Consider the following 24,999-nt stretch of genomic DNA (forward strand, 5'->3'; position numbering starts at 1 on the left):
TTGTCATGGTTACTGACTATAGTTTAGGTTCCGGCTTACGTACTAGAGCACCTCTACGGAATACGATCTGTTATGTATAATATTGTGTTAGTACTATTTTATGTGTAACCCGGATTGAAATAAATAAATAATCTAACGTTCTCATATTATATTCGCATTGTATCAGCTGTTTGTCCCACGATGATTTGAACGCCTTCTCCCAACTTCTAGAGGCCCGATCAGTCCAGGAAGAGTCGTATCACCAGAACCATAGATGAAGAGGGTCTTGCCTAAAATATCGTAAAAAAATTAAGGTAAACCTTTTACATCCTGTTTCCTAACATTGTAATGGGAAAATCAATCAATACCATCAACCATCAATCCCTTCGGATTTTTAGGTGACAATTTGTCAGTTTGAAAAATGCTGAAATTAATTCTGAGATAAACTATATCGACGTTATTTCGCGAGAGGAATCGATTGCGTTCAGTCAGACTACGCTGCGAGCAGCGGATCAAAAGTTGCAGCCAAAATTCGAAAGACTTCCTGTTGTCATTTCTCTGCTGTTGGTTTTACGCTCTTTTTGGTGCGTTTTCTGCGTTCCTGAGTGTCCAGTTGTTGGTTTAGACGTTCTAGAAAGTATTCTATAATGCCGCATTAATAGTATCGCTGAATGAAAAATGATCTGAATAGAGGTTTCCTCGGACCCTTCAGATAAACAACAATATTCACAGCTGATGGGTTGACGTATGTCCATACCACGAAGTAGCGGTCCTTGCACATTGTTACAATCACTTCTGAGGTTTCAAGTTTTCCATTAATATCGGGAATCGGGATATCGACTATCGAAAGGGGGATATCGAAGTAACCTGTCTTGATTATCATTTGAACAAAATATGAGTAGACATGTGCAACGTGAATACGTTGACTGAAGAATATGAAGACGGATACACCTGGGTAAATTTTTCTGACCAGTTTTCCGCGAGCAAGTGGGCCCAGGTGGGCCTGGGAGCGTAGGAGGGTATGGACTCTATGGACTCTACCTAACGGGCTCGCACTGACATTCGTAGCAGCCAAAGTAGTGTCGGAATGAAAGCTCGAGATTGAGTCCGTATGACATTAGTACGCAAGACTACTTGACGACTGCGACTTATCGTTAAAAATGTCGATCAGCTGCATCATCCCCGTGAAAAGACGCGTAACCGCGTCCACCGCCAACCACCGGAACAACTTCCGAGTACCTCCAACCACCGTCAACCACCTCCTCCCACCGCCGACGATCTTCGTTCTCCTCGTCCGCCTCATCGTCCTCGTCGTCCTCGTCCTCCTCGACCACCGCCGATCACTTCCAACCACCGCCAAACACCTCCTGCTACTTCCAACCACCTTCGTCCTCTTCGTCCTTCTGCTCGTTCATGTATTCCATAACATTATTATTCACAATTATTTCAACAACTTTTCATTTGCTCTCTCGATCTTGTATTTTCGTAGGTATAGAATAGAAACGCCGTTCTAGCTAGTCGCAAGTGAAGTATCTACGTTGGGTAGAGAAGCACAATTGTTTTTCGAAAAGTGTTCATATGGAATAAAATTCGGAGTAACTGTAATACATCACGAATGCGTTAATTTTGGTCGAGGTGAAATGGATGCTCCGTATATTAGGCAGTATTTAACGCAGTGTCCTGATTTAAAGACCTGAAAAGGTGATTGTCGGCGATTTTTTTTTCTTCTTTTGATGGGGAGAGATAGAACGAAGCTTCTTAAAACTTCGAGTGTATTTTAACACACGTTTGAAAGGTACGAGCAAAAATTTTTATCTTCCAACTGTCGCAGAACGACAGCGTTATTAGCTGACCCGTTAACTGGAGAACATATCCTCAGTCAACGGCTGACCATCGAAGGGCCTAGCCGCTTGAGTCTGGAATCGGCAGGAAAGATAAAGTGCGTATTTCTTGTCTGAAATGTAAAATCTAAAATCGTACATCATATCATATCATCGTACATCATACATCATACATCACCATACATCATGCATAGTATTGAAGTTCGAAACCAAAGTTTGGATGTTCGGACGTTCAGAAAGTGATGCAACCGAAAATTTTGTTTCTCTCGACGTCATCGATATAGAATCAGCTAACCGAATTCCTCAGTCTGTGAACAACCGCGCGGTAGAGCGGACGTATGAGAATCGCGCTCCGCAGATTTCGAGTAACGGGTTCTCTACCTCCTGAATCCTGCGCTCCGGGTCCACTTTCTGGTGCAACTCGAGCTCCAGGACAAGCGCTCCGTAATTTCTTTGCTCCAGGTCCGCTACCTGGTGAAACACGACTTTCAGGACACGCGTTCCGTAGTTTTTGCGCTCAAGGTCCACTACCTGCAGAAACTCGACTTCCAGAACAAGCGTTCCGTAGTTTTGGCTGTCCAGGTACTTGACCTGATGACTTTTGACCTTCCGGACTAATTTTTGAGTTTACAAGTTTTATTATTCAAAACGTCATGTTTTGTACTATCAAAGCAATAGCTAATAAAATTGCAATCATTTTTTATAATTTTCTCATAAATTTCTTGGTGAAATGTGCCGGTAAAAAAATTATATTAATCCTTGTACAATATTTTTGATGTCTTACAATACTGAGAACATTTATCAGTATTCGAGTTACAAGACGAGGTGGTTGGCGGTGGTTGGAAGTAGTTGGAGGTAGACGAGGAGGAGGACGAGAAGGACAAGGATTTGTGCTCGGTGAGTTTAACGTTTGTTTAATATTTCATGGCAATTGTAATGATATTTTGTCTGAAATTTTTCAAACTTGTCATGTTTACAATCAATTATCTCAATTCATTTTTTGCGCAAGCACATATTCAGTTGCTTCAAATGCGCTGATAAATTTATTACGTATTAATAATTAATTAATTATATTAATCCTTACACAATATATTTGATGTGTTCTTATACTGAAAATATTTATTACTATTCCAGGTATGACCCGAGGTGGTTAGCAGTAGTCGTTGGAGGTGGTTGGAGGTGGTCGCAGGTGGACGAGGAGGAGGAGGATTTGTGCTCGGTGAGTAAAACATGTTCATAATATTTGATGGCAATGCAGTTATATTTCATCCATAAGTTTTCAAACTTGCCATGTTTACAATAAATTATGTCAATTCATTTTTCGCGCAAGCACATATTCAGTAGCTTCGAAGGCGCTAATATAATTTATTACATATTGATTGATTAATTATTCATATTATTCGTTACACAATATTTTTAATGTGTTCTTATACTAAAAATATTTGTTACCATTCTAGGTATAACCCAAGGTGGTTATCGGTGGTTGATGGAGGTGGTTGGCGGTGGTCGAGCTGGACAAGGAGGAGGACGAGGAAGACGAGGAGAACAAGGTGGACGAGGAGGACGAGGATTTGTGCTCGGTGAGTAAAACAGTTTTACAATATTCAATGGCATTTGTAATTATATTTTATCTAAAATTTTGGAAACTTGTCACGTTTACAATAAATTATTTCAATTCATTTTTCGCGCAAGCACAAATTCAGTAGCTATAAATGCACTTATAAGATTTATTATATTATTAATTAATTGATTACTTATGTTAATTATGTTTCAGTTCTGTGCCCCACCTAGTGATCCGCTAGTACATATCCTCCGACGTGACATCGCTCTGCTACGTATGAAGAAGAAAAGATTTATTAAGATGCAAATTGCTCCTCTCTTCTTGCCATTGTGCTTTTAGCCATTGTTGTGCTGTGTGTTTAAAATTTAGGACAGTATGTAATATAGAATAACAGGTACAGCTACGAATATAGTACTACAATAAATCTTATAGAAATGAGCTCTCATTGAGATTTCTCTGTATTTATAACTCGACGCGAGAAGGCAAAAATCAATGTAATGCCATCTGTAAGGTAATTGGACTCGTATTTGCACTACGAGAACTCGTTGGGCATTTTGCGGTGAAATTTGAAAAAATTGTTGTACAAGAAATTAAATAACTATAAAAATGGATAAAAAATATTATCTCTAATAGTGAATGTAGCTAATACAGCTTTAACCGTATATTGATTATGTTAATGATCTATTGTGACAAGATCGGAATTAGATAAGCTCTCTAAATACTCTTTTCTAGACTATTAATTTATATCATGTATATGTAAATGTATATTTCTTCAGTTTATACAATCACTGCACTAGGATTACCCTTGCCATGTTTTATGGTGCGCTTGTGTAATTTGTATATTATTAACCTTACGTTTTACTCTATTTGCGACAAGTTGTGAGTGTTTCTAATTTCTTGGCAATTATTTATGTACATGTATGTGTATATATGTATATGTATACTTATGCATGCGTATATACATATATACACATATATAAAACTAGATTTTTACAATAAACACAGAGGTTTTAGTATATTCACATACGGATTTCTGTGTATAGGTATACTTGAACTAAAATATCCTTATCTCTAATACGGAGTTCTTCGTAATTCGCATTTGTTCTTGTAACCCAATGTCCTACATACGATGGCAAAAATCGAGATCCAACTTAACTGAGTCTCAAAGCCCTGTTGACATAAAAGCAGCTATTTGATAGAAATTATAGTTTGTAGTTTACACAGCCCATTGCATGATATTTCATTTTAAATACATATGTTTCAATGTATTTAGGAATAATTTATCAAATATACAGAGGTCATGTGCAAATAATAAATGAATTTAACAATAAATTTAAGCTTTGTTACTTCTTTTATTTTATTATGGATAATCAAAAACATTTCCGACTATTCGTGCTGTGGAAGCATGGGGATTAAACCAAATGTAGCAAAAGATTAGAAACAGTGTATGTAGAGTACGGGTATTTTTCTAATAATGCAAACACGTGCCGCTAGCTTAGTTTTGACATATCTAGAATACCACGCCTTGCGAATTAGCTTTCCAGACAGAGATGAATAAGCGATTTTAAGGACTGCATTCTCGTTGTTGAATACTCTATGCCTCATGGGAAAAGAAAATCTGTAACGACGAAATTGATGCACCGGATCATCGTCGACTTCAACTTTTGAAATGTCCTACCATTTCCGAACACCTCCAATCATCCTATTTACCTATATTACTAGATTAGCTATGATATGAAAAGAGAAGAATTATTCATTTTGAAATGGGATTCTATTCGACACGCGCTCGATGTATCCCATAACATTAATATTCAAAATTATTCCAACAACTTTTCATTTGCTCTCTCGATCTTGAATTTTCATAGGCATAGAATCGAAACGCTGTTTTAGCTGGTCGCAAGTGAAGTATCTGCGTTGGGTGGAGGAGCGGAATTGTGTTTCGAAAAGTATTCGGATGGAAAAAAATTCAGAGTACTAATTTTGAACGAGATGAAATGGATGCTTCGTATATGAGACAGTATTTAACGCTGCGTAGTGATTTAAAGACCTAAAAAGGTGATAGGGAGAGAAAGAACAAAGCTTCTTAACACTTCGAGTGTTTTTTAACACACATTTGAAAGATACGAGCAGAATTTTTCATCGCCAACTGTCGCAGAACGGCAGCGTTATTAGCCGACCCGTTCACTGAAGAATATATCTTCAGTCAACGGCTGACCATCGAAGGGCCTGGCCGCTTGAGTCTGGAATCGGCAGGAGAGATAAAGTGTGTATTTATTGTATGAAACGTGAAAACTAAAATCATTATACATCATATCATATCATCATACATCATACATCATACATCATACATCATACATCATACATCATACATCATACATCATACATCATACATCATACATCATACATCATACATCATACATCATCATACATAGTATGAAAGGTCGGCACTAAGTTTGAATTTTCGGATATTCGGAAAGTGACGTTACCAATCTCAAATCAGCTAGCCGAATTCCTCAGTCTGGAACGAACCGCGCAGTAGAGCGGACGGATGAGAGTCGCGCTCCGCAAATTTCGAGTACCGGGTTCTCAACCTCCCGGATCCCGCGCTTCGGCTCCGCTACGTATTTCGAGTACCGGGTTCTCAACCTCCCGGATCCCGCGCTTCGGGTCCGCTACGCGGTGAAACTCGACTTCCAGGACAAGCGCTCCGTAATTTCTTTACTCCAGGTCCGCTACCTGGTGAAACACGACTTTCAGGACACGCGCTCCGTAATTTTTGCGCTCAAGGTCCACTACCTGCAGGAACTCGACTTCCAGAACAAGCGCTCCGTAGTTTTGGCTGTCCAGGTACTTGACCTGATGACTTTTGACTTTCGGGAGTAATTTTGCGTAGTTCCGGCTGTACAGGTTCGTGACCTCGTGACTTTTGACCAAGCACTGTCTAGTTTCTGCGCGGGTCTGCTACGCGGTGAAACTCGACTTCCAGGATAAGCGCTCCGTGGTTCCTGGTTCATGTTTACAATAAATTATTTCAATTCGTTTTTCGCGCAAGCCCAAATTCGGTAGCTGTCGGTACGCTAATAAAATTTCTCGACTTCCAAAATAAGCGCTCCGTGGTTCCTGGTTCATGTTTACAATAAATTATTTCAATTCGTTTTTCGCGCAACCCCAAATTCGGTAGCTGTCGGTCCGCTAATAAAATTTCTCGACTTCCAGGATAAGCGCTCCGTGGTTCCTGGTTCATGTTTACAATAAATTATTTCAATTCGTTTTTCGCGCAAGCCCAAATTCGGTAGCTGTCGGTCCGCTAATAAAATTTCTCGACTTCCAGGATAAGCGCTCCGTGGTTCCTGGTTCATGTTTACAATAAATTATTTCAATTCGTTTTTCGCGCAAGCCCAAATTCGGTAGCTGTCGGTACGCTAATAAAATTTCTCGACTTCCAAAATAAGCGCTCCGTGGTTCCTGGTTCATGTTTACAATAAATTATTTCAATTCGATTTTCGCGCAACCCCAAATTCGGTAGCTGTCGGTCCGCTAATAAAATTTCTCGACTTCCGGGATAAGCGCTCCGTGGTTCCTGGTTCATGTTTACAATAAATTATTTCAATTCGTTTTTCGCGCAAGCCCAAATTCGGTAGCTGTCGGTACGCTAATAAAATTTCTATAACTTTATAATCTTCTCGTAATCTTTCTGGTAGATAATATCGATAAAAAAATTATATCAAACCTTACACATTATTTTTGATTTGTTCTTATGCTGAAAATATTTATTACTATACAAGGTATAACCTGAGGTGGTTGAAGGTGGTCGGAGGTGGACGAGGAGGAGGACGAGGAGGACGAGGATTTGTGCTGGGTGAGTAAAACACTTTTATAATATTTGATGGCAATTGTAATTATATTTCATCTGAAATATTACAAACTTGTCACGTTTACAATAAATTATTTCAATTCATTTTTCGTGCAAGCACATATTCAGTAGCTATGAATAATCTTATACAATTTATTATATTATTAATTAATTAATTAATATTCTTATAATATTTGATGGCAATTGTAATTATATTTCATCTGAAATATTACAAACTTGTCACGTTCACAATAAATTATTTCAATTCATTTTTCGTGCAAGCACATATTCAGTAGCTATGAATAATCTTATACAATTTATTACATTATTAATTAATTGATTAATTACATTAATCCTTACACAATATTTTTGATGTGTTCCTATACTAAAAATATTCATTACTATTCCAGGTATTACCCGAGGTGGTCGGAGGTGGACGAGGAGGAGGACGAGCTGGACGAGGAGGAGGACCAGGTGGACGAGGAGGAGGACGAGGTGGACGAGGAGCAGGCGGGGTGGGTCGTGGGAGAGGACCTCTCCTCTCCTCAGAGGAGGGGAGGGGGAGGGGCAGGGAAGGGGAAGAGGTGGGCGGGGAGGGGGAAGGGAAGGGAAGGGAAGGGAAGGGAAGGGAAGGGAAGGGGGAGGGGAAAGGGGGAGGGTGAGGGGAGGGGGTGGGGGAGGGGGAGGGGAGGGCGGAAGGGAGGGAGGCGGGGAGGGGGGTGGGGGTGGGGGAGGGGGAGGGGAGGGCGGGAGGGAGGGAGGGAGGGTGGGGGGTCGGGAGGGAGGGAGGGAGGGCGGGAGGGTGGGAGGGTGGGAGAGAGTGGAGGACGGATGTCGATGCGAGCCCGTTAGAGTTAATAGAGCAGTACCGCCCCCTACACGCCCGCCCTCCCTCCCTCCCGACCCCCCCACCCTCCCTCCCTCCCTCCCGCCCTCCCCTCCCCCTCCCCCACCCCCCACCCCCTCCCCGCCTCCCTCCCTTCCGCCCTCCCCTCCCCCTCCCCCACCCCCTCCCCTCCCCCTCCCCCTTCCCTTCCCTTCCCTTCCCTTCCCTTCCCTTCCCCCTCCCCGCCCACCTCTTCCCCTTCCCTGCCCCTCCCCCTCCCCTCCTCTGAGGAGAGGAGAGGTCCTCTCCCACGACCCACCCCGCCTGCTCCTCGTCCACCTCGTCCTCCTCCTCGTCCACCTGGTCCTCCTCCTCGTCCAGCTCGTCCTCCTCCTCGTCCACCTCCGACCACCTCGGGTAATACCTGGAATAGTAATGAATATTTTTAGTATAGGAACACATCAAAAATATTGTGTAAGGATTAATGTAATTAATCAATTAATTAATAATGTAATAAATTGTATAAGATTATTCATAGCTACTGAATATGTGCTTGCACGAAAAATGAATTGAAATAATTTATTGTGAACGTGACAAGTTTGTAATATTTCAGATGAAATATAATTACAATTGCCATCAAATATTATAAGAATATTAATTAATTAATTAATAATATAATAAATTGTATAAGATTATTCATAGTTACTGAATATGTGCTTGCACGAAAAATGAATTGAAATAATTTATTGTAAACGTGACAAGTTTGTAATATTTCAGATGAAATATAATTACAATTGCCATCAAATATTATAAAAGTGTTTTACTCACCCAGCACAAATCCTCGTCCTCCTCGTCCTCCTCCTCGTCCACCTCCGACCACCTTCAACCACCTCAGGTTATACCTTGTATAGTAATAAATATTTTCAGCATAAGAACAAATCAAAAATAATGTGTAAGGTTTGATATAATTTTTTTATTGATATTATCTACCAGAAAGATTACGAGAAGATTATAAAGTTATAGAAATTTTATTAGCGTACCGACAGCTACCGAATTTGGGCTTGCGCGAAAAACGAATTGAAATAATTTATTGTAAACATGAACCAGGAACCACGGAGCGCTTATCCCGGAAGTCGAGAAATTTTATTAGCGGACCGACAGCTACCGAATTTGGGGTTGCGCGAAAATCGAATTGAAATAATTTATTGTAAACATGAACCAGGAACCACGGAGCGCTTATCCTGGAAGTCGAGAAATTTTATTAGCGTACCGACAGCTACCGAATTTGGGCTTGCGCGAAAAACGAATTGAAATAATTTATTGTAAACATGAACCAGGAACCACGGAGCGCTTATCCTGGAAGTCGAGAAATTTTATTAGCGGACCGACAGCTACCGAATTTGGGCTTGCGCGAAAAACGAATTGAAATAATTTATTGTAAACATGAACCAGGAACCACGGAGCGCTTATCCTGGAAGTCGAGAAATTTTATTAGCGGACCGACAGCTACCGAATTTGGGGTTGCGCGAAAAACGAATTGAAATAATTTATTGTAAACATGAACCAGGAACCACGGAGCGCTTATTTTGGAAGTCGAGAAATTTTATTAGCGTACCGACAGCTACCGAATTTGGGCTTGCGCGAAAAACGAATTGAAATAATTTATTGTAAACATGAACCAGGAACCACGGAGCGCTTATCCCGGAAGTCGAGAAATTTTATTAGCGGACCGACAGCTACCGAATTTGGGGTTGCGCGAAAAACGAATTGAAATAATTTATTGTAAACATGAACCAGGAACCACGGAGCGCTTATCCTGGAAGTCGAGAAATTTTATTAGCGTACCGACAGCTACTGAATTTGGGCTTGCGCGAAAAACGAATTGAAATAATTTATTGTAAACATGAACCAGGAACCACGGAGCGCTTATCCTGGAAGTCGAGAAATTTTATTAGCGGACCGACAGCTACCGAATTTGGGCTTGCGCGAAAAACGAATTGAAATAATTTATTGTAAACATGAACCAGGAACCACGGAGCGCTTATCCTGGAAGTCGAGAAATTTTATTAGCGGACCGACAGCTACCGAATTTGGGGTTGCGCGAAAAACGAATTGAAATAATTTATTGTAAACATGAACCAGGAACCACGGAGCGCTTATTTTGGAAGTCGAGAAATTTTATTAGCGTACCGACAGCTACCGAATTTGGGCTTGCGCGAAAAACGAATTGAAATAATTTATTGTAAACATGAACCAGGAACCACGGAGCGCTTATCCTGGAAGTCGAGAAATTTTATTAGCGGACCGACAGCTACCGAATTTGGGCTTGCGCGAAAAACGAATTGAAATAATTTATTGTAAACATGAACCAGGAACCACGGAGCGCTTATCCTGGAAGTCGAGAAATTTTATTAGCGGACCGACAGCTACCGAATTTGGGCTTGCGCGAAAAACGAATTGAAATAATTTATTGTAAACATGAACCAGGAACCACGGAGCGCTTATCCTGGAAGTCGAGAAATTTTATTAGCGGACCGACAGCTACCGAATTTGGGGTTGCGCGAAAAACGAATTGAAATAATTTATTGTAAACATGAACCAGGAACCACGGAGCGCTTATTTTGGAAGTCGAGAAATTTTATTAGCGTACCGACAGCTACCGAAGTTGGGCTTGCGCGAAAAACGAATTGAAATAATTTATTGTAAACATGAACCAGGAACCACGGAGCGCTTATCCTGGAAGTCGAGTTTCACCGCGTAGCAGACCCGCGCAGAAACTAGACAGTGCTTGGTCAAAAGTCACGAGGTCACGAACCTGTACAGCCGGAACTACGCAAAATTACTCCCGAAAGTCAAAAGTCATCAGGTCAAGTACCTGGACAGCCAAAACTACGGAGCGCTTGTTCTGGAAGTCGAGTTCCTGCAGGTAGTGGACCTTGAGCGCAAAAATTACGGAGCGCGTGTCCTGAAAGTCGTGTTTCACCAGGTAGCGGACCTGGAGTAAAGAAATTACGGAGCGCTTGTCCTGGAAGTCGAGTTTCACCGCGTAGCGGACCCGAAGCGCGGGATCCGGGAGGTTGAGAACCCGGTACTCGAAATACGTAGCGGAGCCGAAGCGCGGGATCCGGGAGGTTGAGAACCCGGTACTCGAAATTTGCGGAGCGCGACTCTCATCCGTCCGCTCTACTGCGCGGTTCGTTCCAGACTGAGGAATTCGGCTAGCTGATTTGAGATTGGTAACGTCACTTTCCGAATATCCGAAAATTCAAACTTAGTGCCGACCTTTCATACTATGTATGATGATGTATGATGTATGATGTATGATGTATGATGTATGATGTATGATGTATGATGTATGATGTATGATGTATGATGTATGATGTATGATGTATGATGTATGATGATATGATATGATGTATAATGATTTTAGTTTTCACGTTTCATACAATAAATACACACTTTATCTCTCCTGCCGATTCCAGACTCAAGCGGCCAGGCCCTTCGATGGTCAGCCGTTGACTGAAGATATATTCTTCAGTGAACGGGTCGGCTAATAACGCTGCCGTTCTGCGACAGTTGGCGATGAAAAATTCTGCTCGTATCTTTCAAATGTGTGTTAAAAAACACTCGAAGTGTTAAGAAGCTTTGTTCTTTCTCTCCCTATCACCTTTTTAGGTCTTTAAATCACTACGCAGCGTTAAATACTGTCTCATATACGAAGCATCCATTTCATCTCGTTCAAAATTAGTACTCTGAATTTTTTTCCATCCGAATACTTTTCGAAACACAATTCCGCTCCTCCACCCAACGCAGATACTTCACTTGCGACCAGCTAAAACAGCGTTTCGATTCTATGCCTATGAAAATTCAAGATCGAGAGAGCAAATGAAAAGTTGTTGGAATAATTTTGAATATTAATGTTATGGGATACATCGAGCGCGTGTCGAATAGAATCCCATTTCAAAATGAATAATTCTTCTCTTTTCATATCATAGCTAATCTAGTAATATAGGTAAATAGGATGATTGGAGGTGTTCGGAAATGGTAGGACATTTCAAAAGTTGAAGTCGACGATGATCCGGTGCATCAATTTCGTCGTTACAGATTTTCTTTTCCCATGAGGCATAGAGTATTCAACAACGAGAATGCAGTCCTTAAAATCGCTTATTCATCTCTGTCTGGAAAGCTAATTCGCAAGGCGTGGTATTCTAGATATGTCAAAACTAAGCTAGCGGCACGTGTTTGCATTATTAGAAAAATACCCGTACTCTACATACACTGTTTCTAATCTTTTGCTACATTTGGTTTAATCCCCATGCTTCCACAGCACGAATAGTCGGAAATGTTTTTGATTATCCATAATAAAATAAAAGAAGTAACAAAGCTTAAATTTATTGTTAAATTCATTTATTATTTGCACATGACCTCTGTATATTTGATAAATTATTCCTAAATACATTGAAACATATGTATTTAAAATGAAATATCATGCAATGGGCTGTGTAAACTACAAACTATAATTTCTATCAAATAGCTGCTTTTATGTCAACAGGGCTTTGAGACTCAGTTAAGTTGGATCTCGATTTTTGCCATCGTATGTAGGACATTGGGTTACAAGAACAAATGCGAATTACGAAGAACTCCGTATTAGAGATAAGGATATTTTAGTTCAAGTATACCTATACACAGAAATCCGTATGTGAATATACTAAAACCTCTGTGTTTATTGTAAAAATCTAGTTTTATATATGTGTATATATGTATATACGCATGCATAAGTATACATATACATATATACACATACATGTACATAAATAATTGCCAAGAAATTAGAAACACTCACAACTTGTCGCAAATAGAGTAAAACGTAAGGTTAATAATATACAAATTACACAAGCGCACCATAAAACATGGCAAGGGTAATCCTAGTGCAGTGATTGTATAAACTGAAGAAATATACATTTACATATACATGATATAAATTAATAGTCTAGAAAAGAGTATTTAGAGAGCTTATCTAATTCCGATCTTGTCACAATAGATCATTAACATAATCAATATACGGTTAAAGCTGTATTAGCTACATTCACTATTAGAGATAATATTTTTTATCCATTTTTATAGTTATTTAATTTCTTGTACAACAATTTTTTCAAATTTCACCGCAAAATGCCCAACGAGTTCTCGTAGTGCAAATACGAGTCCAATTACCTTACAGATGGCATTACATTGATTTTTGCCTTCTCGCGTCGAGTTATAAATACAGAGAAATCTCAATGAGAGCTCATTTCTATAAGATTTATTGTAGTACTATATTCGTAGCTGTACCTGTTATTCTATATTACATACTGTCCTAAATTTTAAACACACAGCACAACAATGGCTAAAAGCACAATGGCAAGAAGAGAGGAGCAATTTGCATCTTAATAAATCTTTTCTTCTTCATACGTAGCAGAGCGATGTCACGTCGGAGGATATGTACTAGCGGATCACTAGGTGGGGCACAGAACTGAAACATAATTAACATAAGTAATCAATTAATTAATAATATAATAAATCTTATAAGTGCATTTATAGCTACTGAATTTGTGCTTGCGCGAAAAATGAATTGAAATAATTTATTGTAAACGTGACAAGTTTCCAAAATTTTAGATAAAATATAATTACAAATGCCATTGAATATTGTAAAACTGTTTTACTCACCGAGCACAAATCCTCGTCCTCCTCGTCCACCTTGTTCTCCTCGTCTTCCTCGTCCTCCTCCTTGTCCAGCTCGACCACCGCCAACCACCTCCATCAACCACCGATAACCACCTTGGGTTATACCTAGAATGGTAACAAATATTTTTAGTATAAGAACACATTAAAAATATTGTGTAACGAATAATATGAATAATTAATCAATCAATATGTAATAAATTATATTAGCGCCTTCGAAGCTACTGAATATGTGCTTGCGCGAAAAATGAATTGACATAATTTATTGTAAACATGGCAAGTTTGAAAACTTATGGATGAAATATAACTGCATTGCCATCAAATATTATGAACATGTTTTACTCACCGAGCACAAATCCTCCTCCTCCTCGTCCACCTGCGACCACCTCCAACCACCTCCAACGACTACTGCTAACCACCTCGGGTCATACCTGGAATAGTAATAAATATTTTCAGTATAAGAACACATCAAATATATTGTGTAAGGATTAATATAATTACAAGAATCCCATTTCGAAATGAATAAGTCTTCTATTTTCGTATTATACCCGATTATTGTAGATAATCTAGTTTGTCTTCTGGAAAATTATAAAATTTATAGTATGCATCACGTATTAATCGTAAATGGATCATTTATATTAGTATCGTACGTGGACCGCATATACATATATACTTTTTGGTCTCTGCATCATTATTACATCTGATCTATTATTATTTGTGATCCATGTATACATTCTCCTCTCGGGTACCTATACTTTAATTAAATCACTGTTTTGCGATGAATTTTGGAAGAAATTTGTTCTCATTATTAATTTCCTGAATCGCCGACAAGCTGGTAAGTATACACAGGCCAAATACTGGCTTGGACTTACCATTGCGAAGACTGTGTTACTCGGAAGGTGAATGGGGTAAATGCAACCAGCAATCATGTCGAAATCGGTAACCCCCTGATGTTCTGCAATAAGTTCTCAACTCTACTATTGGCAGAGAGAAACCTCTATTGGAACATTTCAGGAGGCGCAAGCGCACAACGATTTTCGGTTGTCGTACCAAAGCCCATAGGGGGGAAACTGTCTTTATATTCTTCAGTCAACGGTGAGTATCACTCTGGTGGTGATTTACCCATATGTAGTCATCTCGTAGTTGCACGATAATCCTAACCTAACCTAACCTAATCTTATCAAGATCTCTTTACTTATCATGTTACTTGACCTCCAAAATATGTCTATTATCTAAACTAATATGGCTAAAGCCTATAAATAATTATTATACACCAAACAAAGTAAATCAACGAAAATAAAATTGGAGGTTAGTAACGGCATCGCGATGTAAACACAACACGTTCGTACTTGAAGAAAATTATTAAATATTCGCAATTCCGACCTTTTCTATCTAGAAATTTATTCAAATCCACAGACACGATTTAATAATCACAAATAATGCCTGATATCAAAGTAACGCCTCTTGGCGCAGGCCAAGATGTGGGCAGGAGTTGTATTCTGGTTACCATGGGAGGTAAAAATATAATGCTGGACTGCGGTATGCATATGGGATTCAACGACGAGAGAAGGTTCCCGGACTTCTCATACATAGTGCCTGAAGGACCAGCCACTAACTACATAGACTGTGTCATCATCTCGCACTTTCACCTGGATCACTGTGGGGCGCTACCCTATTTCACAGAAATGGTGGGCTACACAGGTCCGATTTACATGACTCACCCGACTAAGGCGATCGCCCCAATTCTCTTAGAGGATATGCGCAAGGTAGCAGTGGAGCGAAAGGGTGAGAGCAACTTCTTCACCTCCCAAATGATCAAGGACTGCATGAAGAAGGTAGTCGCTGTTACGCTGCACCAGTCAGTCATGGTTGACCCTGAACTGGAGATAAAGGCTTACTATGCAGGGCATGTGCTGGGCGCTGCGATGTTCTGGGTTCGAGTAGGTTCGCAGTCCATTGTCTACACTGGTGACTACAACATGACTCCGGATCGGCATCTAGGAGCCGCCTGGATCGACAAATGCAGGCCAGATCTGCTTATATCGGAATCAACGTATGCCACCACCATCCGAGATTCGAAACGATGCAGAGAAAGAGACTTCTTGAAAAAGGTGCACGAGTGCATAGACAGAGGCGGCAAGGTTTTAATACCAGTATTTGCTCTTGGTCGCGCCCAGGAGCTCTGCATACTATTAGAAACTTACTGGGAGAGGATGAACTTGAAGGTGCCTGTGTACTTCGCCCTTGGTCTGACGGAGAAGGCCAACAATTACTACAAGATGTTCATTACATGGACCAACCAGAAGATAAAAAAGACGTTTGTTCAGAGGAACATGTTCGATTTCAAGCACATAAAGCCCTTTGACAAGTCCTACATCGATAATCCTGGCGCCATGGTGGTCTTCGCTACTCCTGGGATGCTGCATGCTGGACTGTCGTTGCAGATTTTCAAAAAGTGGGCACCCAACGAAGCCAATATGGTCATCATGCCGGGGTTCTGCGTCCAGGGAACTGTCGGCCACAAAGTTCTAAATGGCACTAAACGTATCGAGTTTGAAAACCGGCAGATCGTCGAGGTCAAAATGGCTGTAGAATATATGTCATTCTCAGCTCACGCTGATGCAAAAGGCATCATGCAGCTGATTCAATATTGCGAACCTAAGAACGTAATGCTCGTTCATGGTGAGGCTGCAAAAATGGAATTTCTGAAGGAGAAAATTAGGCAGGAGTTTGGTACCAGCTGCTACAATCCAGCCAATGGAGAAACGTGCGTTATTTACACTACTGCCAAAGTTCCCGTCGATGCCTCGCTAGCCCTTCTGAAAGCTGAGGCAAAGAGATACTCTGCTCTGCCTCCAGATCCAAAAAGAAGAAGGCTCCTACATAGCGTGTTAATGCTGAGGGAAGACGGCGTTTGTCTAGTTGATGCTGACGAGGTAATACACTTTGATATCCATCATAAGTCATCTCACAAGGAATTTTTATATTTTCCTTTATGATGCATTACATCAGTCATGATTTGAATACAGTTTTCAAACATTTTTCAAAATGTGTAATATAAATGGTTGCACATTTTCAACCTCAACAAAGTGGGTGAAAATCAATAGTAACTTTGAATCACATTCAAATTGATTTCCAGGTTGCCAGGGCAGCAGGAATCACAAGGCATGTAGTAAGATTCACGTCTACAGTACAAATAAGGGATCCAGGTCCTGCCCACGCGACAACGCTCAAGCTTTTGCAACCATTAACGGAAAGATTAGTAGGATGGACGGTACAACTCACTGATGGTGCGATATCAGTAGAATCAGTATTGGTTAAAGTCGAAGGAGGTGAAGATGAATCCAAGAGCGTGTATGTTTCGTGGACGAATCAAGACGAAGATTTGGGAAGCTATATTCTGGGCTTCTTGCAAACAATGCTCAACTGAAATCTTTCAATCAAATTTCTATGAAAGATTTTTATACACAGGATTTTGTATAAAACTTGTGCGTGTGCACAAACATATAGATATATAGGATTATTGACTGATTGGTACTTGTAAAAATTCATTGCAGAGATACGTCAACCAATCACCCCAAATTCGTCTTCAATAAAATTCATTGATTTATAAGAAGTGTATTTTATAATTGGTCGTATTTTGACTAAGAACCAAGACGAGCAGTTTCCATATAATTTCTCTGATGTACATATCATTCCATTGTATGATAATGATGATTTGGTGAAAAAAATGGTAATAACTTGATAAAGCACTACCTTTGCAGCATGGTTTACCGAGTCATATTTTGTTATGTTAGCTCTGTACATAAATCCAAATAAATTCAATAATTTATTTGCCTTAATATAATGTTTCCTTGATTTTAAAAAGAGTAAAAACTATTGCTTAAATCACTTAAAATAGATCTTAAATAGATTTCTCAACTACTGACCCTTTTCGAATACAATATTTTAATTTGACGGAAAATTAAAAATTATCAATTTTCTATTCTTTCGAAACGTGACAACTTTCAGCAGTAATATTGAATGTATAATATTCGAAAAGTGAAAGCTCAATAATTGTGGCATCCACCTTAAGCATTACATTGCTACATTGAGTACTTGATATCAACAGGTTCTTAATCTTCGATTTACAATGACGGATTTGACAATTTACGCAAAATAAGTCATTAGATCGAATCTCGTAAAAATGTCCGGTTCGGTTACCTGAAAAATTTATAAATCTTACTTAATAGTGGACAGCGACAATAACAAACCACGAAGAATTAATTTTCATACTTCGCGATTTCGTTGTTTCACTGCAAAACGATTAACTATCTATTAACGTCAGTAAGACATTTGACAAAATCATCAGTACTCGGAGGATGAGCAAAAATTCAAGTGATTCTGAACTATAGCGTGCCCCGCTGTCTAGCGGATAATAGCGGTGATGCCATAAGTTTGAGGTGTCGTTCTCTTTACTCTTCATACTTTATGCAATATTAATTTAGGGTGCGTTCCGAAACTTGCGCTAAAAGCTCCGTAAGACATCGACAGAGCTAGTCACGAACTCGGCAGCGCAAAAGAGATACAAAATTATTGACAGCACTGAGAGCTAATTTCGGAACACATCCTTGGAAAAGCAGACTACTATTTCCGGTAGCAGTTCTGATAGCTCTTCCCCGATCAGTGCCTCCCGTTTGGTCGATTGAGATATTTTCTGGAGTGAACTTGACGTTGAAAAGGAATAAAGATGAGTGCGTGGAGGCAAGCTGGACTTAAGTAAGTTTATGCGCTTCATTTATTGTTCAGATAAAACTAGTCCAGTAACCTATGCCACAAGAGTTCAGCTAGAAATTCGTTTCACCGATTTTTTCTGTATAAGTTATGTAACCTAACATAATGTGAAATTAATTGATTAAGGTGGAAAACTTGAATACTACATTGGTATTAATTATTTCAGCTACATCAACTACTCGCAAATTGCTGCTAAGCTCGTTCGGCGTGCTTTGAAGCCTAACTTTCAAGCTGATGCTCTCAAACGGGATGATTCTACCGTCAAGTTTACCCAATGGAAGGATGGCAAGGCAATCAGTAAGTTGTCTACTTTTTCTTATCGTCGACTGGTTGTTCTATTTTACAAATACGATTTACTTCCCACTCTGGTTAATCAAATTTGTTTAAGATATTTCTTATTTGAATGGCAATCAAAATTAACTTAATGATTTTGCTCATATTCGTCTACTTCGTATACACAAATATTTAATAAACACAATTTGACCCAGAGAAGAGTCGTTAATTCCAATTGATTTTTTTTTTTTGGCAATACAAAGGCTGCACATGAATTTACCAATTGATTATATTGAATACAATTCGGTTCGGCTTTCATAGATTTTGATCACTTTTTATTGGGTTTCTTAACTACGGCAGTCACACAATTCTCTTAGTATTCCAATTAATAAAAAAACAGTTCACTTGGAATATGGAACAATCAGTCCTGTTTTGTATAGTTACAATACTTTAGTTAAATTTCCAGTTTGAACAGTTCAATTTATTCTAAAAATTCATTGATATAGTTTGGTAATCCAGTTTTGTAATTTAAAAATCATCCAAATGATTTCTTGCATTTTTATTCATTTATTTTGACCTCATGACTTTGGCCAATGAGCTAATTTCACTATAAGTAAGAAATCCATTTTTATTCACTGTAAAATATAGCTACGAATATCTTTTTTAGTTACAAATTGCATCCTTACTTTTTTTCTTTCCTCACGATGCCTCTCATCTTTATTCATAAATGAATATTGCAATGGGTTAACAATATACTTTAGAAATCCGTGACCGATTCAAAGCTTTGCCTTTTGATTCAATCATAGCAGTTGAAGGATTAAAAGTTCAGATGTACTCCAAAGATTTTCACAAAATACTAACAATGTGACCCTTAATTTTAATATTTCTGATTTCTATTATCTGAGTAATTTTGTACCTTTTACAGCCGATAAATACTAAAGTCATCAATACGTAAGTTTATAGTTTCAAGTGTGATAAAACAAAAAACGCAAGTACTTGCATTTTGAAATGTTGTGAAAGTGTGAACTGATGTGTTATAATAATAATTATTTTAATCATTTACAAGTATCTATGTTTCATTATTAATCACGCATGGGACTTGATTACAATTTCGTGAAAACTAACCATCTGATTCAAGATTTTAAGCAACTGATCCTTTTGTCCAAACAATCAACAATTGATTATTGAATTAATACCATTTGAAGGCATGCAATATCGGTTGAGAATTGAATTTTTTCCCTAAAACGAACGAAGCCCTAATTATGCACAGACTGAGAGTTATGACTAAGATAGACTGAATAATTTTTTGAAAAATCGGTATGATTTATTTCAACTTCAGTAAAAGTTTAACATGTTCATTTTATTGTACGGTGGTAAAATCTTTACCTAAGTTCCAGTTATTTCGCAGCTGTATACAGCCATCTGACCAGGCTACGTCTTGACTATTGGACTCTTAGTCTCCGCCATTGGTCTTATTATCCTATTATATCGCTCTTGCGTGTAGCGGATCATGTGCATAATAGTTGACAGGGAGTAGAAAGTCCTTGTCATGATCAAATAGTCGAAGTAGCCTGGTCATGTCAGTCAAGTAGATGAAACTCTACTGCCATCATATTACTAATCAATAGTATGATAAACTAATAAATATTCAAAAAAAAAAAAAAAACTTGAATTAACTAATTTCTGTTTAAAATGAATAACTTTGTTTCAGAGCAATAAACTACAACATTGTGGCACCATAGGGCAGTTCACCTGATGAATGCGGGTTGATTAAGAGTAATTCATGTATGATAATACCAGTTGTTATGTAAAATAAACACATCTTCACACAACCGGTAAATTTATTCTTTCGGTTCTCCATGAGCACTGGCGTCTCTGTTCTTTAACCGTCATCTCACAGCTGTGCCACTGTGTGCCTTGCAGTGAACTGAAAACAATAAAATGGATAGTACAACACTGTGTAAAGAGTAACACTTTGACGGTATTCAATTTGATGATGTAATGTTGGGCCAACGTACCTATGAACTCAGAAACAAGGTCGTTATCACCATCGCCACGCATCGTGCCTGTTATCTCATCATCTTCCACCATAGGTAAAAATAGTTGGATAAATTCCGGAGTGTATGGTGGTGCAATAGCCTCTAAAACCTAAAATGCAGATACAGATTTAGTAAAAATATAAAAAACACAGATTGCTGGAAAAGCCAAATCGGTGCTTACCTCGGTGACAAAATATCTAATAAGGGAAACGTCAGTGTCACTGCGTTGCCAGCACTGCTTAATATAGCATACAACAGGGACAACACATCCTCGACTCAATAAATTGACCATTCGGTCTATCAGCATCTTTTTCATCTCCAACTGAAATATTATAAGTTTGTCAAATACTGGGTCTTGCAATAATCGGTTATAGGAAGAGGCTTGCAAACTGTGAAACTGTGGGAAGTCTGTCTTGCTCTAGAAACTTGTGATTTCACATAGATACTAAAAATGTCTAAATTTAGGTAATAGTATTATGCGATAAAAATATAACAACTGGTAACTAGGTATTCACCTGAACAAGTATTTCGAGTTCATCCTGTTTGCTCTCAAATAACTGCACCAAGAGTTGAAGCACTTTTGGATGTAAGAGAGGATGACAGGCTACAACCTCGTCCAGAAGAGCCAAATGTATAGGACAGTGTTCTGTGCTCAATTTAAAATACGATGGTTCTGTTACCGTACATGCAACCCATCTGATCACACCAACGCTCACCACTGGAAATCTGTAATTACACATTTTATAGTTTTCTACCAATCAATCGTTTTGGAATTACGAAGCGTATGATTGCTTTGAGCTCAGATTGTGCTTACCTAATGCACTGATACAACGTGTTCAACTCGGCTATCAGTTCAGTTGAACCTTTATTAATATTGCAAATGTTATGAACTTTCTCGATGGCTTGCATCGTGGTTTTTAATTCATCTTTGTTGATCTTTCGTTGTGTTCCCTTCTTGGCTGGTGTTTCGCAAACACTAGCTGCATATGCCAGCAAGTTAATATACTTTGATTTATGCTCTGGGTTTACCTTTACTCCTGGCTTAAATAGAGCATCAACCAATAATTCTGTAGAATATTATACGACAATGAATATAGTAAAATAAAATTGTCCTGATTCACAGAAAAATAGATTTTCTTCAATCGACCGACTTCAATTTTTACTAAAACCTTCCAATTTTTACAGAGTTTCTAAATGCCAAAAATGTATTGCTACCTTGCCATTATATGTGACTCATAAAACATTTTTAGTTCAGTTCAAACTTTTTCACACATTTCAAAACTTTTCTAGAACGAATAAAATTTTGTCAAACTTGGAAGATTTCTAAATATGCAATTTTTACAGCTTCCATAACTATCTGTATTCCGTAATTATCAGTCTTATTTTTTTTTTTTATAACTAGTACGATTTGTAAGGGAGAATAACAGAATTAGACAATTGAATATTTACCTAAAAATTGAGGATTCCGAATTAATTCAACCGGAGGAGGTTCTGGGTTGGAGTAATTCCTAAACAATACTGTTATATCAGCCGGATTCAAAGTATTTCGTGATAACATCGAACCTAAGGCTTGACAAGCGCTTGGACTACCAGCTGCTCCGTTTAATGCCATTGTTATGGGAGTTACGTCGTGACGGCTGAAAACGTATTCGTTGTCATGTACCAGTAGATCACATTAACCACAAATAAAACTGAATGATTTTTCTTACTTCTGTTGAGCGCACTTCGTAATCTCTTGTGAAAGTCGTTTCATTGTAAAACCGCCCCGAGGTTCTTGTGCTAAAATTTGTAACAATACTTGACTGTACACATATGTATGTTGCCCATGACAAACCATTTTCTGTAAGTAAAATTTTATGGATCATGAGTGATGTTTATGATTTTTGGCGGTCTGAAAAAAATGTTACTTCTTTTATTCTTATTATGAGGAACAACTTACGGCACATTCCTGTATGCTAGATTGCCAGTCCTCAGTATTTTGAAGGAATCCTGCAATGGCAGTTTTTAATACTCTCGAGAATACTTCTATTTGTTGTGCAGCTGTTGAAATGCTTGTTATTTCTCCTTGGAATCCAGCATCAGATATAAGCTAAGAGAAATGTCGTAATGGAAATGGATTATTTGATAACTTGCTATGTAGAGTATACATGATATTTTTACATCAATTATGTATAGTAGTAATTCGTGCAAACAGCAATTTTGCGCAAGGAATAACTATCACAATATCAATTATGAAATACTGGGAAGCTTTAACAAACTTATTAGCAGGTAAATAAATATTTTAAATGTTCTAATGAAATATAATTATGATTACTCACTTTTATGGTAAAATTTAACATCAAGCAATCAGGATATTCTTCAGCAAGTCTATAAATTAGTGAACGCCAAGTAGGATGTTGTATCATCTCTGTTAACCAGGCTGGAGTCTGTAAAGTAGAACAGAAATTTATTTACAAAATGATACATTTCAAGATTTTGAAACTAAGCACGAATGAAATTTGGAAAAAAAATTATAACTCACTTCACCCTCCTCAGTGAAAATTTTGTCAGCCTTTTTTGGATCAAACGTTTTAAGAATCATGTCTTTGAGATTATTTTCTACCATAGCTTGTACATCCGTTACTTTTACACCAGCAAGAATTAACCATTCGGCCAGAAGATTTGCCATCTGAGCACATGCCGTATAATTTTGAGACAATAATTCAATAACTTGTTCGGGATTACCGCCTGCTTGGAAATATCTGAAAGGAAATACTCAATTGAGATGATTTTCATATGCTTCACCAAGTGTGGATAGGCTTGGTCTTGTGTAAATAACCAATCATAAAAACAGATAAATACAAATATACCAAAATGAAGCAAAAAACAAAATTAAATAGGAATTGTAAATTCAATGACCTCTCGGTTTGCTAGTCTTACCGTTTCAACTGAGTAAATATACCAGGCTCCATGATGTAGTCCGGCGTTTTAAACTTGTCCAAACATTCTTTAAGAACATCTTGAGGATTATCTGTTCCATCGTCACCTCCAAAATCGTCTGGGCCACCTCTACCCATGTCGTCTCCCCATCCTCCTCGATCCTCATCATAATCAGTCTCCATCTAGAATATTAAACACTTTATTGACAGATAGCTATTTGGTTATTCGATATTTAATAGAAATTAAAATTCAACGTATCTGGACTTTATACTTGTTACTTCGCTGAGAGAATTTCGAACAATTAAAAAAATATGAATATATGTTTAGATAGGACATGTTTCCTCAAGTACATATGCAATAAATAAAATATACATAATTTTGGAGAAATTATAGGTGAAGAGTAGGTTCTATAGTTTCATATGGGATTAGGGACAATATTTAAGTCAACGCCAAGTTTTCTTTGCATTGTTAGCGATGAATGGTTGCTCAAATTTTTTAAATTTCAAAAGCATCACTAACAGTACGATAAAGCTAAAATATGTAACTTGACAATCAGCTTTAGAGCTAGCATTACCCGTGTACTTAAAGTATACTGGTACAAGTAATTGCCTAATTTCAATCAAGAATGTCCTAAGATTTACTCAACTCCTTTGGATTGAAGTTTCTAAGATTATTTAAGGGTTTGTAACAGATAATTGTCAGTCAAAAGGAAATGCAAATAACCATTGCGAGCGATACGTGAAAACTGAGGTGCAATAAATTAACTTGCAAGAAGAAATGGTGGCATTAATAAACAAGAAATGAAGGATTGTATTAACTAACGCTGTGGTGTTTTCACAACAAGTCAACGGCAATTTTCAAGCTAAAGCTATCATCAAATTTGAGGTTAGAAATGTATTTGATGATGAAAAGTAGCTGCAATGTAGAGAAAATAGACAGTAATCCGGAGAAAATCACACGTCCGGTTGCAGTAGGAATATGTCTATATCTCTAGACGTATAGATAGAAAATTGATAGACTTTTACTGGATAAAATGAAGATTCTTACATCTCGCGCGTCAAACCGTATCAAGCGTTTCCCTCACAAATTCTTGTTATGGATCTGTACAGCAGTGAGCTTGTAAATTTAAACATGAATTAACGTCCCAGTTAATCGCCTCGATCTTGGCCGCCATTTTCTAATGAAAAAAAATAGAGGGAAATTTTGAACACATATAA

At 38.3% G+C, this 24,999-nt stretch overlaps 3 protein-coding genes and 2 long non-coding RNA genes across 8 annotated transcripts; 3 read left to right on the plus strand and 2 right to left on the minus strand.

The window, feature by feature from the left end:
* Positions 1-2,618: 2,618 nt before the first annotated feature.
* Positions 2,619-4,692, plus strand: LOC138191223 (uncharacterized). Its single transcript, XR_011177582.1, has 4 exons — positions 2,619-2,717; positions 2,955-3,039; positions 3,278-3,400; positions 3,595-4,692. It is a non-coding gene; the product is annotated as an uncharacterized lncRNA (long non-coding RNA).
* Positions 4,693-12,471: 7,779 nt separating this feature from the next.
* Positions 12,472-14,789, minus strand: LOC138191224 (uncharacterized). The gene is made up of 4 exons (XR_011177583.1): positions 14,651-14,789; positions 14,125-14,209; positions 13,764-13,886; positions 12,472-13,569 (listed from the first exon to the last, which is right to left on the minus strand). It is a non-coding gene; the product is annotated as an uncharacterized lncRNA (long non-coding RNA).
* Positions 14,790-14,879: 90 nt separating this feature from the next.
* Positions 14,880-17,546, plus strand: IntS11 (integrator complex subunit 11). Of its 2 annotated transcripts, XM_046634417.2 has the most exons (3): positions 14,880-15,086; positions 15,195-16,714; positions 16,918-17,546. In XM_046634417.2, exons 2-3 carry the CDS (start codon positions 15,218-15,220, stop codon positions 17,206-17,208), a joined length of 1,788 nt encoding a protein of 595 aa, XP_046490373.1. In that variant the 5' UTR covers positions 14,880-15,086; positions 15,195-15,217; the 3' UTR covers positions 17,209-17,546. The 2 variants fall into 2 exon arrangements, with proteins under 2 accessions (XP_046490373.1, XP_046490372.1); XM_046634416.2 differs by having other exon boundaries at positions 14,880-16,714.
* An 830-nt stretch (positions 17,547-18,376) lies between these two features.
* LOC124222920 (protein stunted) lies at positions 18,377-20,656 on the plus strand. 2 transcript variants are annotated; one of them, XM_046634419.1, is made up of 4 exons: positions 18,377-18,536; positions 18,718-18,848; positions 19,750-19,775; positions 20,536-20,656. In XM_046634419.1, the coding sequence occupies exons 1-3, from the start codon at positions 18,508-18,510 to the stop codon at positions 19,761-19,763; spliced, it is 174 nt and encodes a 57-aa protein (XP_046490375.1). In that variant the 5' UTR covers positions 18,377-18,507; the 3' UTR covers positions 19,764-19,775; positions 20,536-20,656. The 2 variants fall into 2 exon arrangements, with proteins under 2 accessions (XP_046490375.1, XP_046490376.1); XM_046634420.1 differs by lacking the exon at positions 19,750-19,775.
* Positions 20,124-24,943, minus strand: TH1 (negative elongation factor complex member TH1). Of its 2 annotated transcripts, XM_046634418.2 has the most exons (12): positions 24,830-24,940; positions 23,783-23,964; positions 23,385-23,604; positions 23,182-23,289; positions 22,803-22,952; positions 22,573-22,703; positions 22,313-22,500; positions 21,678-21,930; positions 21,379-21,589; positions 21,045-21,185; positions 20,843-20,972; positions 20,124-20,751 (listed from the first exon to the last, which is right to left on the minus strand). In XM_046634418.2, the coding sequence occupies exons 2-12, from the start codon at positions 23,962-23,964 to the stop codon at positions 20,714-20,716; spliced, it is 1,752 nt and encodes a 583-aa protein (XP_046490374.1). In that variant the 5' UTR covers positions 24,830-24,940; the 3' UTR covers positions 20,124-20,713. The 2 variants fall into 2 exon arrangements, with proteins under 2 accessions (XP_046490374.1, XP_068993719.1); XM_069137618.1 differs by having other exon boundaries at positions 20,124-20,972; positions 24,830-24,943.
* Positions 24,944-24,999: the final 56 nt, after the last annotated feature.

The sequence above is a fragment of the Neodiprion pinetum genome, chromosome 7, assembly GCF_021155775.2.
Source record: "Neodiprion pinetum isolate iyNeoPine1 chromosome 7, iyNeoPine1.2, whole genome shotgun sequence".
NCBI lineage: Eukaryota > Metazoa > Arthropoda > Insecta > Hymenoptera > Diprionidae > Neodiprion > Neodiprion pinetum.